General features: G+C 37.7%; 2 protein-coding genes across 4 annotated transcripts in view; one reads left to right on the top strand and one right to left on the bottom strand.

Moving 5' to 3' along the window:
* Nucleotides 1-15,984, top strand: part of LOC125809192 (uncharacterized) — a 511,850-nt gene that overhangs the window by 190,744 nt on the left and 305,122 nt on the right. The gene's annotated exons all lie outside the window — the stretch shown is intronic.
* The window catches only part of LOC125809129 (protein PIR), a 53,948-nt gene that overhangs the window by 23,984 nt on the left and 13,980 nt on the right, over nucleotides 1-15,984 (bottom strand). For both annotated transcript variants that reach the window (XM_049488768.1, XM_049488769.1), the window contains 8 exons: nucleotides 5,708-5,923; nucleotides 5,306-5,517; nucleotides 3,746-3,893; nucleotides 2,885-3,053; nucleotides 2,518-2,594; nucleotides 2,031-2,201; nucleotides 1,589-1,665; nucleotides 1,406-1,508 (listed from right to left, as the gene is read on the bottom strand). In XM_049488768.1, the coding sequence (XP_049344725.1) occupies nucleotides 1,406-1,508; nucleotides 1,589-1,665; nucleotides 2,031-2,201; nucleotides 2,518-2,594; nucleotides 2,885-3,053; nucleotides 3,746-3,893; nucleotides 5,306-5,517; nucleotides 5,708-5,923 (1,173 nt within the window). The remainder of the gene's footprint in view (nucleotides 1-1,405; nucleotides 1,509-1,588; nucleotides 1,666-2,030; nucleotides 2,202-2,517; nucleotides 2,595-2,884; nucleotides 3,054-3,745; nucleotides 3,894-5,305; nucleotides 5,518-5,707; nucleotides 5,924-15,984) is intronic.

Genomic DNA, 15,984 nt, shown 5'->3' on the forward strand with positions numbered 1-15,984 from the left:
TATTTTGTAAAGTGATCTTGAACACTTTGACCCTTGCACCACAACTCAATCGAGGAAGCCAAGTTAAATAATTTGAACTTCTCATTAAGGGTTCCAATGTAATCAAAGTACTTGAATTTCCAATTCTCGTGTATTTGGAGCCAAAAATATCAACCCTGATGGAAATGAATTGAAGAGCTAGATCACTAGCTGAAAACTTCCGACGACTATTTTCCATAAAAAAAAGCTTGTGGATGAGGTCGGAAACAACATATTAGAAACCTTCAAAGTGTATAAAAGTTGCTGAAAATCTTCCCAGACGCAAGAAAACAACTGTAAACTTGCCAGAACAGTGATAGATCTGAATCTGGTTGTCGAAACTTGTAGGATAGGCATGGGTCAGGGCAGAATAAGCAGGTGAATACTGAAAAGAAGAGTGACCTGAAACACGTCGGAAGACTGCTCACACGCTTGGCGCGTGGAGAAAACACATTACCGGAGATCTTGTTGTTGCCGGTGCGTGAACAGTCAGATGCCGAAGAGGCTTGCTGGGTTTGCTCGCCTGAGTTTTGCGAACCTCGTGGTAGTGTTGGCTTTCGCACAACACTCGCAAAACAAGAGATGACGCAAATCAACCCTAACATTAGTGGAAGTTGAAACACGTTGACCTATTTTACTGAGTTTTCTTTTCTGAATGTTTCTCACCAAGGCTCTGATACCATTTGAAGCCAAAAAAAGAAAGAGAGAAATCGGCTTTGATTTTTCCCTCAATGGTTTACATGTCCTAAGAAGCAAAGGAAATCAATACCTAATTACAATAGAAGTAAATTAAGTCACCTACTATATTTACATATATTCTAAAATATTCATAAAGATTCTAACAATATCCATGATTTATTTTGGTCTATGTTTGCATAACCTTTCTTTTTCTTTTTTTCCCCTATTTTCTTTGATAAGTGGGTTGTGGAACCTTTGACAGATACAAAAATTATTATTTTTTTGACAATAGTACTGTTCGGTAAAATATTATATCTTTTTCTGTGTAGATACAATATCATATCTTTTTATCCTTTTATTGAAAAGATTTAGCCAAACTATTAAAGCAACAGCATATTTTCCATGTCCTTAATTTGACACACAAATTTGGTTTTGGAAAAACAATTCTTGTCAAGACAAGTCACTTGTATTGAGCCGTGTCTGTTACGCAAAACATATCCAAACCTCTCAGTGCACACCAGTCAGGATATTTTCACAATCTTTGAGGAATGGAAGCAAATGCAAATTTGGAAAATTCCATAGACCAGAGAAAACGAGGTTGTTTGAATACTTGTCGAACCACTACCACTGGACATAAAAAAATCAGGAGATGAACCCTGGTAAAACAGATAAGTTCATGACCATATACAGAATATAAGTTTATATGTACCTTCACTCTAGTAGTTTTTAAAAGAGCTACGAATCTCATTGGCTGGACTGCAAACTTTTCACCAATGTCTATGGCAAAGAGAAATGATGGATCAAGTAGCTCACTGCAGAATAGGAGATCCTCAACTTCTTATAGACCATCTTATTCAGTAAAAATTAGACAAAAGGTAAAGAAAGGAGGTACCTGGCTGCCCAACTTTTGTAGTATGTAAAAATAGTCTCACACAACTTCAAGACAAATATATCAAAACAATTGTCCACCTGGAGAAAATATGGAAAACAAAAAATTCTGTAATAGCCTTTAATTCACACAGGGAAGATAAGAGTTTTCTATTGAGTCTACTAAACTAGATTTCCTAAAGCATAATTGATATTACAATATCTTAAACCAAACGCATTTTAGGTATAACATGAGGATATCTCCAAGGTGACAACAATGCTTGAAATTCAAAATAATAGAGTTCCTTATTTCATAAGATGGAATTAAGAATGTTGTTCACAGCATAAGAATCTGCTGAATATAGAGATTGCATGTACATATGTGAAGTTTGGAAGGTGGAGAGACGATGACCTAAAGGATTTCCCTGGATCAACAATATTAATATGTGAATGTAACGTTTTGTTACCTCAGCTTCAATTTCATCGTATAAAAAACGTTGCTTGAGGATCACTAATGCTTGCTGAGCAGCATCATTATAGATGTCAAATGACATCAATGCACTCTCCAGAAGGCCAATAATTGGAGATTCGATCACATGATCCACCAGCATCCATGGAAGGGAGCATTCAATGGGGAACTGTAAATAGAAATGGATAAAATTTCTTGAAATAGCCATGACAGCTTAAGAAGAACTAGGCAAAGTCTTTCTGTACAGTTTTTGTAATTTTTTTTTTTGTTTCAGGAACAACTTTTAAGATGTTAAGAAGATTCAGGGAGCATCCTGATGTCAACTCACAAGAAAGGAATAAATGGATATTGATATGTATTAAGAAATGAGCCTTTACTTGTGAAGTTGAAATCCATTGATATACCACCAACACCAAAACTTCTAGCAAATAAGAATTTAACTACACAAAAGAAAAAGATCATCAAGCAAGTTCACACTTATATACCTGTATAACAAGAGAAGACTCCAGATAGAATTCTCTAAACCATAAGAAACCAAGATCTGTCAAAGTTCCTAGTGTAGCTGCAGGGAGTGCATGGAATTGGATTATGCTTAAGAAAATATATTACAAAATAAACACTGTTATATGCTCAAAATCATTAGAGGAGTCATGAGGAGAAACATAAAGCAGTGGCTTATGAAGGCCAGAGAGATGATACAGAAGAACTCATATGTTCTTGTACATGCAAATGACTTTAACTAAGTACGTACAGTATCACCAACAGTTCTACACCTAACTTGCACATTAATGAAAAAGATCATGAATGTTTGTCTGCCTTAAAGGAGATAAATAACATAGTAGAGATAGATACCTGTGTAGTCTAATACATGTAAGAAAAAACCAAGCTTGTAGAAGAATGCCTCCAGCTGTTTCAAGTCATTGATAGGTATTTCCGAACCACTATTTCCAAAAATACCACCAGGCTTCCGCATGTTGCCACCGGAAACCACTTCATATATGAGGAACTGCAAGCAATGGACCTGACAAAAGGGAGAAGTCAAGCATTGATAAGGTTAACATACAGTATACCCAATATCCAAGGTAGGTGCATTTGATGTATATCTCTTTTTGATATAATCACTTTTACCAGTATCAGTTTGCTAGTTGCAATCAATTTGGCAATAGCTTATAGAGGAAAAAAAGCACCACTACATGGAGAGTTTCAAAGTTGTAAGTTTGATTTCAAAATTTACTTCTATCTTGAGAAAAATTGATCTAATATAGTACTGAAAAAGATACTTTAGACATTCCACGGATGTGAAACTCTAAATGCAAATTAATCAAAGCATACCGAAATAATTAATAATCATAACCGGTAGAATTATACATCTTGTGTCCTACAGAATAAAGATATTAGATAAGTAACGGAACATTCTCATCCACCACTACTTAGATCATGACAATGCATGCACAAGGACAATGAAGCTTGTAAAGAGATATAGTAGTAAACTCTCACTTTGGCCACTTAAATCTCTTGTGTCAGATGTCTCCAGTATTCAGATGAGATAAGAGACCACAAATCATTAAAGGAGCACTTCCACCCAGAGCAATATTTTGAGTTAATAAGAATATAGATGCATCATTTATGCTTGTCTAACAATAATGAGAATTTGCACTTGAAGTGTACTTTACAACATTGAAATCCCAAATCAGAAAATATAAGTAAGGAAACCTGAGCAGATGTTGGTGCTACTGGCCTTGGATAAAATAAGGTGCCTCTGCCTTCTTCACCACTATGCGGATATGACTGCATTTCAGTCTCTGGCTTACTAGTATTTGCCATCCAATCTGCTGAAAGTGTTCTCATATCGGAAAGAATCCTGACAACAATGCAAAAATGTGGAGCATTTAGAGACTAGAAGAATCATAATTAGACCAAAATCCAAGTATCCAAATCAGTTATGTAAGACAACAAAGCATTCTAATTTAAAAGAACTATTACGTATGTCGGGTATGATACTCGAGAGACAATCTCTTTGGCTTCATATAAAAAGTTAAATGTTTCTCAAATGCTAAAGCATTTGCATAATCCTGACTCCTGAGGCATGGAATACCCAACACAAACAAAGCATACAAAGACCAAAAGGGACCGAGAACAAAATTTCTAATCCCACAAACCCCCATGTGGTCTTCTTACTCGTTAGTAACCAAAATCACTTGTAAAATATAGTCTTAGCCACCCTACAAGGTACAATTATTATTTTTCTTCCCGTTTTGTGTTTTTCAATGACTGACCCTAGCTTCAAGTTTGCACAGTTCTTCCACCACTCTGGCATCCCTTTTTACATGTTAATATCACCCTTCAACTAACGTGTGTAGCTCCCTTGCTTTCCATCATTTTCCCCAATACATCCCCAAACACTACGCAAAAACTGCAACTTGCTGCCTTTCTGAATCTAACAATCTGTTTCTTGGCTTAGTTATGTCTGTTTCATCACTTCAAAGTGGAATTGTACGCCTCTCCACGTTCAGCATAAAGCACTCAATTCTAAATTGTTATCCCAAAAAAAACATTTTTTAACCTTCTTCAAGGTCAACATCAGAATGTTATTCCTTACGGAGTTTCATCATTCTAAATTGTCTGTTCTCCTTCAAGAAAAACTTTCGTAGTGATTAAGTGGAGTTCTATGGAATATTGCAATTTTTCATTCAATTTATTTATTGGGGGCTAACTTTGGGTCTGTTTGGCTTAGCTTAAAAGAAGTAGCTTTTTAATAGTAGTTTTTAAAAAGTCAAACTTCAATAGCTTTTACGTTAAAAAATAAGAAGTAGGGGGTATCTACTTTTATCTTTTAACTTTTTTTAAGTCGTTTTAAAATTTCCAAACACTGTTGAGGGCTGAAACTACTTAAAAGTTGGTTAAGTCAAGTCAAACACCCTCTTTGTCCTTTCTTTGATTTTCTCATTAACGAAATATTTTTTGCTCATCCTAGAATAAGTTATAAGAAAATAGTTTCGCTTGAACTTTGGGAATAGGATCTGATTACACCCTCCCCACCCCAGTCCCCACTTGTAAGATTATACTGCGCATTTTGTTGTTGAACTTTGGGAATAAAATGTTGCTTTAAAGACAAGCTGATCCTAAAGAAAATCTGTATCCTAGTCCAGTCAAAACATGCATTCAAAGTTTGACAAGGATGAACATATTACATACTAATGAGTTTTCATTGACCTAATACGAGAATAGTAAGAAAAACTTTCAAAAACAAAAAAGGGAGGAAACGACTCCCACCTAGAAAGGTCTTTCTTTTTCCGAAAGGTAGTCCGCAACATTGTCGCCAACGTATTTTGTACAAAATCTTGCACCTCTGCATGGATTGTCTCCCACAAGGCGTCGGTCACTGAAGTGTCCACCTTTTGCATCATTGACCCAATACTCTTGATATAGCTTACAAGTTCAACCAGAGCCTTCCTTTCTTCAGCATTATAATTGTACCGTACCACCTTCATTCCAATTTAAGAATATTAACAGATATCACGTCAGATGCATTAAAAAGGAAGTAGCTCTCTTCAAAAAATTTATTTTATTTTTTTGTGTTGGGGGGAGAGAGGAGGCAAAAGAGAACGAGAATTTCACTGAGATGCACCATTACATGTAAGAGGGTAATCAGCTACATAAGAATTATAATAAAACCTTTTCATAGTCGGAAAATGATCCAGGCATGTCATGTGACTCCATTGGAACAGGATCCTTGCATGGGCGAGAAAATTTCCAAGCACATTGTTCCCAAACTCGTGCAGTCCATCTGCTTAAGAGTTGAAAACCTTCAACAACCATGTCATAAGTATTTCCTTTGACTTCCTTAACCCACTCGGCATCCACACCATCAATTGATTTCAGCAAGACAAGCTACAAAGAAAGTCGAGAAATAATATGATCAGGGACATTCACTAATAAGGATTTATATGCAACATAGCCTGGGTATTCACAAAATACTAGTTTACTGAATTTTCGTTTTCCATATCTTAGGCCCAAAATAACTCAAAAACGGAGCTTAGTTAGATTTCCTGATTCAAGTTTTTAGGTAAGTTCTTTTCTCAAAAAAAATAAAAAAATTAGGTAAATAATAAATTCTTCTAGCAGAATTAGTTTTTTTTTATAACCCAGAATCTCCAGAGGGCCAATGGTGCACTGTAAAACTCAGTGGAAAATGGTTGCATCCCTCCTCTCATCCCCCGCCCACCCCTCTACCCTTCTCCGCTCAAATAAGAGGCTTTTGTTTGCTGCAGGGATTGAACCCGTGACATGCGCCGAACCCGCACATCATGGGATATGGATTACGCTCTTACCAGTGTTGTGAAAGGCGATCGCCCCGTCGCCAATGGCGAGAGGCGAAGCGAGGCGACCCTTCATCACCTTTTAGCTTTGTGGCGAGGCAATCTTCAAAAGGCGACACCATGGCACCAAAAGGCGAGAGGCAAGAAAAGCGAGAAAGGAGTCGCCTTTTGTATATTCTTAAAAAAAAGGTGACCAATTTAGGGTTTTCAAAGTTAAAAGGTAATTTTAGGGTTTATGACTAGACTCCTCCGGCGACCAGGCAAACTTTTCCGGCTACTCCAAAGTAACCAATACATATTTCTTCTTTTCTTCTTCAAATTTCTTCTTCCTCGGTTTCTTTTTCCTTCTTTGGACTTCAAGTCACTTCTACCTTTATTTTGACTTTTGTTTTGTTTTTTTCTCGTTCAAGTTCTAGACTTTTAGTATGTACTATCTATTTTCAGTTTTTGAATTAAAATATTTGCTAATATGTTATTGCTATTGAGAGTTTGATTATTTACATATGCAATTAAGTATTTAAATTTTTGAATTAGTTGGTGCCGTACTTCAAAAAGGCGAGCGCCTCGCCACTCGCCTCACCTTGTGGCCAGGTAGACCCTTGTCGCCTTTTATCGCCTTTCACTGTCTAAAACACTGGCTCTTACCAATAGACTAAAGCCTTGAGTGCCAAAAATTAGTTTCTTTTTCAGCTACAGTTCTTTGGAAACTAAAATTCTCCCCAAAAACTTATTTCTTTCATTTGCCACTTGTGTTTGGTACAACTTCCTTATCCCATCCCCGTGCTCTGCCTCTTCCCCTGCTCAAATACCAGAATACAACTACTACGCATCAGTCTCAAACAAGTTGGGACTGTTTACCCCAACACCATAATAAAAGAACAAACAAAAGAATGTTAACAGCCAGAACACTGTTCCAGACATATTTTAAAAGTAAAGGAAAGAAACAGAAGACAAGAAAAAGGATAAAAAGTGGCAATTAGTTGCCATGCCAATGCTCAAGAATAGAATACTTTTTTACTTCCCCATTCTTTACTTTTCCTCCATATGTTTTTCACAAATAAATCCATCGATCTGAATTCAACAAATTTCTGTATCTTCCAATCTCTCCTTAAAAATTAGTTTAACTTTGAAATTTAGATTCAATAGTCCCTGCTGTAGCAATGAAGTCCTCATACTAATTTGAAAGGAAAATTCATATTTGAAGTACAGGAATGATCTAGCTACACGAAAAATTAAATTAAGAAGTTCAGTAGATTCTGAAATTAACATGTCCATCATACATCTCTAAGCTAAAGATCTCTGTTACATGGATGTTCCATTTCTCTTGATGTACTCTTGATGGACGATGGGATATGAATATGGGTGCTTCATGTGATGATGTGAAGGTCTTAAAATACAGCAAAAGCTGGTAAAAAAATGTGTGTACCCTTAGAGATATTCACAGATACCCAGGTTGATACATACCTGTAAAAAAGTCTATGTAATGCTGAAAATACATTTATTTTTTTTGAGATAAAGGTAACTGTGTATTCACAAAAGGCTCATCATCAAATAAATGATGAGCATAGGTCACTTACAATCTCATCAGAGCATATCAAACTACCCTATGGGAGATTACAAATTACCTATAAAGTCTGCAAAGAGTTCTATATCCCCCATCATATCTTGTTTACACCAAAAGTACAAAAGACTAAGACAATTCATTCTAATTTTCTGGATGGTGTTCCTCTTATCCACAAAGCATCTTCCATTCCTTTATTTCCATAGGGACCACCAGATGCAGGCTGGGATTACCTCCCACCAATCTTCATTAGACTCCCTTCTTCCTATCTCCTTCCAGCTGTAGAGCAAATCCTTAGTGGACTTTGGAATTACCCAGCATACACCAAGAAGACCAAGAAACATGTTCCATAAGCTTGTAGCTACTTTGCAATGAAGGAATAAGTGACTATTAACTTCTGCATCTTGATCACACATAAAGCATCTTGAGCATATTTGTCTGCCTTTCTTTTGAAGCACTTCATGTGTTAAGCAATGAAGGAAAAGTAAAGATCGATGGATTTATTTGTGATAAAAATCTCATGTTTTGCTTGATCACACCCTTTTGCACACTAACCAAGCAAAACATGAGATCTTCAAGGGTGTTTTTATCTTCCATATTAACTTCCATGGCTAGTTTTTGATCTGTGTTTGGCCAAAATTGTATCTGCAGTAACAAGAACAAGACTTTACTGTAAACACACCTTTGCTTTGCCATCTCCAAATAGGCTTATCAGGTTCAGTGGAGGTGCCTGGGAAGGCATTGAGGATCTGAAACAGATTAATGACCCTCTCAATTTCCCAATCATTGAAAGCTCTACTGGATATGAGATTCCAACCCTGAGGGCTCCATAGTTGTGAGATTGTGGCCTTGTTTTGAGTGGTGAGCATAAACAGGTCTGGAAAGAGTGATTGCAGGCTTTCATCCCCAATCCAATGTTCATTCCAAAAATCAATTTTCCTACCATTTCCCACTTTTAGTGAGATGTTGCCTTTGAATTGGGGCCATAATCTTCTAATAGTCTTCCACACACTGCATCCAAAAGTTCCAAGAGCCTCCTCAGTAATCCAATGGCTTTGTAGTCCATACTTCATTGTGATGACTCTTTTCCAGAGTGACTGATCTTCAATGCAGAATCTCCACAACCATTTTTGAAGGAGACAATTGTTTTGAAGATTGAGCTTTTTTATTCCCAGCCCCCCTTTCTTTCTTTCTTTCTTTCTTTCTGCTAAGAGTAAGAGTATCCCACTTAACTAGATGGTAACTTTTGTGCTCTTTATTTCCATTCCATAGGAATGACCTTCTGAGTTGATTGATCTTTTTTACAGTGTTCTTTGGAATAGGAAATAGACTCATCATATATGAAGGAAGGGCATCAAGAACTGATTTAACTAGAGTCAACCTACCTCCCAGGGAGAGGTATTGACTCTTCCACCTAGCAAGCTTCTTGTTACATCTCTCCAAAACTTCACTCCACACTGCTATCTCCTTATTTTGCGCTCCTAAAGGCATTCCCAGATACCTTGTAGGTAGGGTTGCTATTTGGCAGCCAAGATTTCTAGCTAGCAACTCCATATTTTCCACTTGGTTCACAGGGTAAAGAAAACTTTTTTGCCAATTTACATGCAGACCAGATATACCTTCAAAGATGGTAAGGATTGCTCTGATGTCTAATTTGTATCACCTCAGCCTCACAAAAAACTAAGTATCATCTGCATATAGGAGATGAGTAATCCCCACCTCATTGTCCCTATTCCCCTGAGACTGAGCCTTAAAACCTTTAATCCATCCATTAACATTTGCTTTTCTGATCATGTGATTGAGGCCTTCCATGACTAGCAAGAAAAGAAATGGTGACAGAGGGTCACCTTGTCTCAAACCTCTTTGTGATTGGAAAAAACCTTCAGAGTTTCCATTTATGACTAGGGAGAATTTAACAGTGGATATGCAGAACTTTATCCAATTGAGCCATTTCACATGTCCTTTAAAACCTTCAGCAGAAAAGACCAATTGACATGATCATAGGCCTTCTCTATGTCCAACTTACATAAAATTCCAGGAATTTTTTGCTTAATTCTGGAGTCTACCAACTCATTAGCAATTAGTGCAGCATCCATGATTTGCCTTCCTTTCAGAAAGGACATTTGGTGTACATCGACCAGTTTCCCCATTACTGTCTTCAACCTCCCAGTAATCAGTTTGGAAATGATCTTGTAGACTTCTCCTATCAAGCTAATAGGCCTGAAATCTTTCAATTCTTCTGCTCCAAGTTTTTTAGGAATCAGTGCTAGGAAGGTGGCATTGAAAGACTTTTCAAAAATTTCATTTTGATGGAAATTTTGAATTGTCAGCATCAGATCCTCTTTTACAATTCCCCAACAAGATTTAAAGAAACTCATTGTGTAGCCATCTGGACCTGGAGCTTTATCTCCATCACAAAGTTGTAGGCATTGCAAGACCTCAGATTCAGTAAATGGTCTTTGCATCCAATCATTTTCTTCCTGAGAAATAGTTGGACATTCCATAAGATCAAAACTGGGTCTCCACTCCTCAGATTCAGTGTAGAGTTCTTTGTAAAAGTTAATCATGGTGTTCCTGATCTCTGCAGGGTCTTCTACTACCTCTCCTCTATCTATCAATCTATCAATAGTGTTGATCCTTCTGTGTGCTGTTGCCATTCTCTGAAAGAACCTTGTGTTATTATCTCCTTGTTTCAGCCATAAAACCCTTGATTTTTGTCTCCATTTCAGTTCTTCATTTTTTGCCAACTCTTCCAGCTCCACTACTATGGTGGCTCTTATTACCACTTCATCTTCAGTCAATTCCCTGGTTTCTTGTATCAAATCAATTTCTTCCAGTTCCTCCAGTAAGCTATTTTTCTTACTAGTAAGCTCCCCAAAATTTGACTTGCTCCACTCCTTAAGTTTTTGCTTTAGCATTCTTAGTTTAATATTCAATCTGTAATCAGGACAACCTTCCACTAGAAATTCATTCCACCAGCTCTGAATCAAGTTGGTGAAACCCTCCACCTTAAGCCACCAATTCTCAAACTTAAAGTTTGACATTTTCTGCTCCCAGTTACCACTTTCTAACAAGATAGGACAGTGGTCAGATAGCACTCTAGGTAGTAACTTTTGCCCGATGTTTTTGAATTTTTCTTCCCATTCCATCGAGTACAAGAATCTGTCTAGTCTAGCTGCACTAGGATGATTGATGCCTCTAAACCAGGAGAACTTTCCACCATTTAAATGAGGATCATGTAGCTCCATCTCCTCTATCCACCTTGAGAAGTCAGACATAACATATGAGATTCTGTTTCCTCCTCTTCTTTCTCCCATAGTTCTATTGGTATTGAAATCTCCACATGTGATCCATGGACCTTCACATAAAGTCCTGACTGCAGCCAATTCTTCCCAGCATATCAACTTCTCAATTCTGGTATGAGGAGCATACACTCCAGTGAGATACCAGGTAAAAAAATTTTGAGTTCATACAAACTCATAAGTAATGGAGTATTGACCAATTTCAACAAGGGTCCCACTCCAGATTCTACTATCCCACAGCAACAAGATCCCCCCACAACTGCCTTCAGCTTCCAAGTATCCGCATTTCATCCACCTGCATGACCATAGTTGTTTGGCCATTGCTTCCAAGTCCTTGCTAATCTTTGTTTCCTGTAAACAATAAACATCTGCCTTCCACTTTTTCATTAGACTCTTCACCATAGTTCTCTTATTCTGATTGTTCAGACCCCTTACATTCCAGGTAATCAAGTTTACTTTCATTTATAAGTTAGACTTAGATTCCTCCCTCTACTTATGCTTCCTTCCACCTCTTCATTTAGGTTGGATTTAAGTTTTTCAGTTCATTCTTTCCAATACCACTGCTTTTTGGAGTAGAGACTGCCTTACCCTTCCCCTTCTTATCAAGTTGTGTTTTCCTCTCATTAATCTTCATCAACAAAGCTATGGTTTCTCTTTCGAATCCTTCGAAAGCCACCCCATATGTGTTGCTCAAATCTAGGATATGAGAATTCACCCAATTTGAAGCTTCTGTTTCGCAGTCTTCTTGGGAATTTGGAAGCTGAATGTTGACTGGTTCTGCATCGTGAATATGTTGAAGTTGCATGTTTTGTTCTGTTGATTGTGTATCATTTGTCTCCCCTCCTTCTTTTTCATGAGAAATTTGTTGTGTACCCATCATCACCGGTTCTGTTTGGATGCAAGATAAAATTCTCTCTCCCCCATCGACTTGCGTCACCATGCTTGATTCTTTCGCCGTGTTTGTTTCCCAGTTCCTGAAGGCATCCAGAAATTTAGTTGCCAGGTCTTTTATTTCTGTGAGGCCTTTTTTTGCCATGTGATTGTCACGTGAGGGTTCATTAAAGCTCATGGGCCTTTTTGAACTCACAGGAGGATTTGTAATGTCTGGATGCTTTTGGGCTATTGGGCCTGCGTTTGAGGGTTCCTGGCCCAAATTTTTTGAATTCAAAGTGGGTCCACCAGAATTCCTTTTTAATACCTCCCCAAGTGGTCTCCTGCTGACACCACAATTTCCCCCTCTTTTATCCTCTGGATAAATCCTCGATATCTGCTGGGTTATGGGTTTCTCCTTTCCCTCTTCTACTATGGTGAACCTCGCCGGAATTTCTGTCCACAGTTGCATGGAAAAGGAGATTCCAGTATTGATAATGGTCACCTCCTTCGGGATCCTTGACCCATCACCTTTCACTTTGATTTGAGCCCATTTGAGATGATTTTGTAGTTGTGTCTCTTCTTCAGTTTCAATCCAACCTCCACAGAGATCTCCGATGGCCTTGAAAACAGTCTCTGACCAGAGATGTAGGGGAAGGGGGAAGGCCTACAATCTTGGTCCAGGTCGATGTTGGTTTATTCTCCATATTTGTGGCCGCTAAAGTTGGGGACCACCACTCTAACTGGACCCTCGAGTTGTTCCAAATCCACTCACCTGCAATCACCTGTTCTGCCGTGGTTTTCATCGCAAACTCAAACAAGAATTTTCCAGCTCCCACCTCATAAATGTTTAGTCCATGGCTTTGTCTCCAAAACTTGTTTGCCCAGCTTCTCACTTCTGCTAGGTTTGGCAGTACATTATTCCTTCCTTCAAAATCTCCAACTAGACTTCTCTGCAGAACTTCATTGTGGGTGTTTGAAGATTCATTAATGCAAATGAGTCCCTTTTCATTCATTAATGTTGCTTGGGCATTAACTCTGTCTCCTTTTCTATTAGTCCATTTAATGTTCCTTACTGCCTCTGCAAAAGGGAAATTGTTGTCTACCAACCTCTGCTTTGTACTTTCCACCTCCTTTCTATGACTAGAAAGGAATCTCCCCATTTTGTCTGCTATGTTTTCCCATCCTGAGTTCAAAGTCAATGTAACACCCCAGATTCGTGAAGGAAAAATATGCAGAATTTTCAGATTTGGCAGGTGCCCAATCCGCTTCGGGATTTGGACAGCTTTTAAGTCAAGGGTGTTTTTGTCTTTTCCCACTCTTCTTTTAATTCCTAAATTAAAAGGGTTTTAGTTGGTCATTTAAAATCCTAGAAACCTAACTAGAGCTTACCTAAGTCATTTAATTAACTAAAACAAAAGAAAAGAAGAGAGTAGAGAGAAGGGCAGCCGAAACCCTAGCTAAACCCTAGCCGCCGCCGAAAAATGCTAGAAAGTCGCCGGAAAAGTCAAGTCCAGCCCTAGTTGATAGTTTTTCGTGGAGATTTCGTCACCAGGTATGTTGGATTTCATTAATGGGTCCCTTTCGCCCGTTAGATCCCTAGAATTCAGACGATTCTTGATTCCATGCTATGAACGAAATTAGGGTTCTTGAACGTTTCTTGATTTTGGGTTTTAAATGTTAGAATGATCCAAATATTGATCGTTTTTCAATAATTATGAATGAACCCTGGTAGTTTCTAAAGTTACAGCCGATTTTCATGATTTTCATGAAGAGACTGTTTTAAAAACGTTCCGATTTAGAAATCACGTTTTTAACTATATGTTCTAACGTCCAAACAGCATGTCACGTTTTAGCTATATTTTAATGTTCCAAATCAGCATGTCCCGTCTTCTTCAGATTATCGTATGAATGTCAGAACCCTAGCTATGTATTTCTTTAGTTCTTAAATTACATGTGTTAGGTCAGACTTTATTAGAAATTAGTTATACATGCCTCAATATTATGCATCAATGTCAGTTTAAATTGTTGCGTTCAGTTTGCATGTCTAGTTTTGAGCTATCCAGAACAATTACAGAAAATCAGTCATAATCAGTTTACTACTAAATTCATTGGGACTAGCATAATACCGAGTTGGACTGGGGTTTAGCGTACCCAAATAGTCCCAGAACTACTAGCCAAGTAGGTTGTAAGTCCCTTCCATGGGCAACAGATTAGTGATCATGTCAGCATGCCTTTATACCTCTGGCAGGGTATATTGGGTCCTCTCGATGGGGCGTATACATCGGACTCCACATTCAGCTCATGTGGTTTTATTATCGGTGATTAGTAGCTCCCACAAATCAGTCAGACTCCATTTGCATTGACCATGTTTAGTATTCAGTTTCAGCATGTCATAGTTGGTCATTGCATACAGATTAGTCATGCTTAGTATTTTTCGGCATTCTATCATATCCATATATATGTCATTGCTTTTTGCTTGGTCAGTTATATATGTATTTCAGCGATACTCCATCCTCATGCTCGGTACCTTTCAGTACTGACGCATATTTTTGCGCTACATCTTCTTGTGATGTAGGTTCAGACTCTCAGCATCCAGATTGAACTTAGATCGTTTTCCAATTTTCAGCTCAGCAGATTAGTAGTGGTGAGTCCTCATCCTCCAAGGACCAGAGACATGATATCCTTACTGCTTTCAGTTTTTAGTTTCAGTTTTGCTAGATCTAGTTGGGGCATGTCCCAACATTTCTAGTCAGTTTAGAGGCTTACTTTCAGACATAGTTAGTTTCAACCTAGTATGAGTTAATATTTTTTGTATTAAACTCTCTCAATTATAGTATATGGGTATTCCCCATCTTTTCTTTATTTATGACTTTAGTTTCCGCATCAGTTATTTTTATTCATATTAATTATAGTATGCTCAGATTATGCCAGCAGGGTTAGCTTGGGATCACTTGTGGTCCTAGGTCCCGTGTCCGCGTCTGGGGGGTAGCTCGGGGCATGACAGTCAACACTGGGATTATGATAATGGACCTCTTTCTTCCCCTTATGTTTATCAAACTCGGATATCTACCATATTTGTTGAAATTCCTAGCACAATATATTTCTAATAGAGGTTCTAGTCTCCTCCATCTCTTCACCACATTTCCTTTCGTCTTTGAAGCTTCCCACATGACCTGAGTGATCCAAATCATTGATTCCTTGTTGAAAGAAGTTCTAGTGATGTTTCTTTTACTCCTCTCAGTCCATTCGTACCAGTCGCCCGTCATTCCTTTGATTCTCTCGAGATCGAAGGATTTAAAACCTACTGCAAGTAAATACAATCCTCCATTGATCGAAGGAGGGTTTAAGGAAATGTGGAGGTTCCCGATGATCAAAACTATTCAGAAGGACCACTAGAAAATAGATGTTGGTTTTGGATCTAGTTCATACCTTGGGAATCGTAGCCAAGAAATATGGGATGCTATTATAGAGAGATTTGAAATCAATCTTGTTAAGTTTTTTTAACTGTGAATCTTAATTAGTATTTCTTTTTGAGATTTTAATTCTGAATCTATTTTGTAGCATCAAAAGTCAGATATGTAAAATATATAATTATCATAATATTCAAACTCTTCTTAGTTACTCCCTCCAAACCAATTTGTTCGTCTTACTTTCCTTTTTAGTCCATTTCAAAAAGAATGTCTCTTTTCTTTTTTGGCAACTTTTTAATTTCAACTTTCCACATGGCATGTTGACCACAAGATTAAAGGACATTTTGGCATATTCTACATATCTTTAGTTTAGAACCATAAGATTCAAAAGTCTTCCGTACTTTCTTAAATATCGTGCTAAGTCAAAACTAGACAAACAAATTGAAATGGAGGGAGTATATTACATATAATAGTTTTAATTTCTAAC

This window comes from Solanum verrucosum, unplaced genomic scaffold (genome assembly GCF_900185275.1).
Source record: "Solanum verrucosum unplaced genomic scaffold, falcon-dt-bn FXZP01000062.1, whole genome shotgun sequence".
Lineage (NCBI taxonomy): Eukaryota > Viridiplantae > Streptophyta > Magnoliopsida > Solanales > Solanaceae > Solanum > Solanum verrucosum.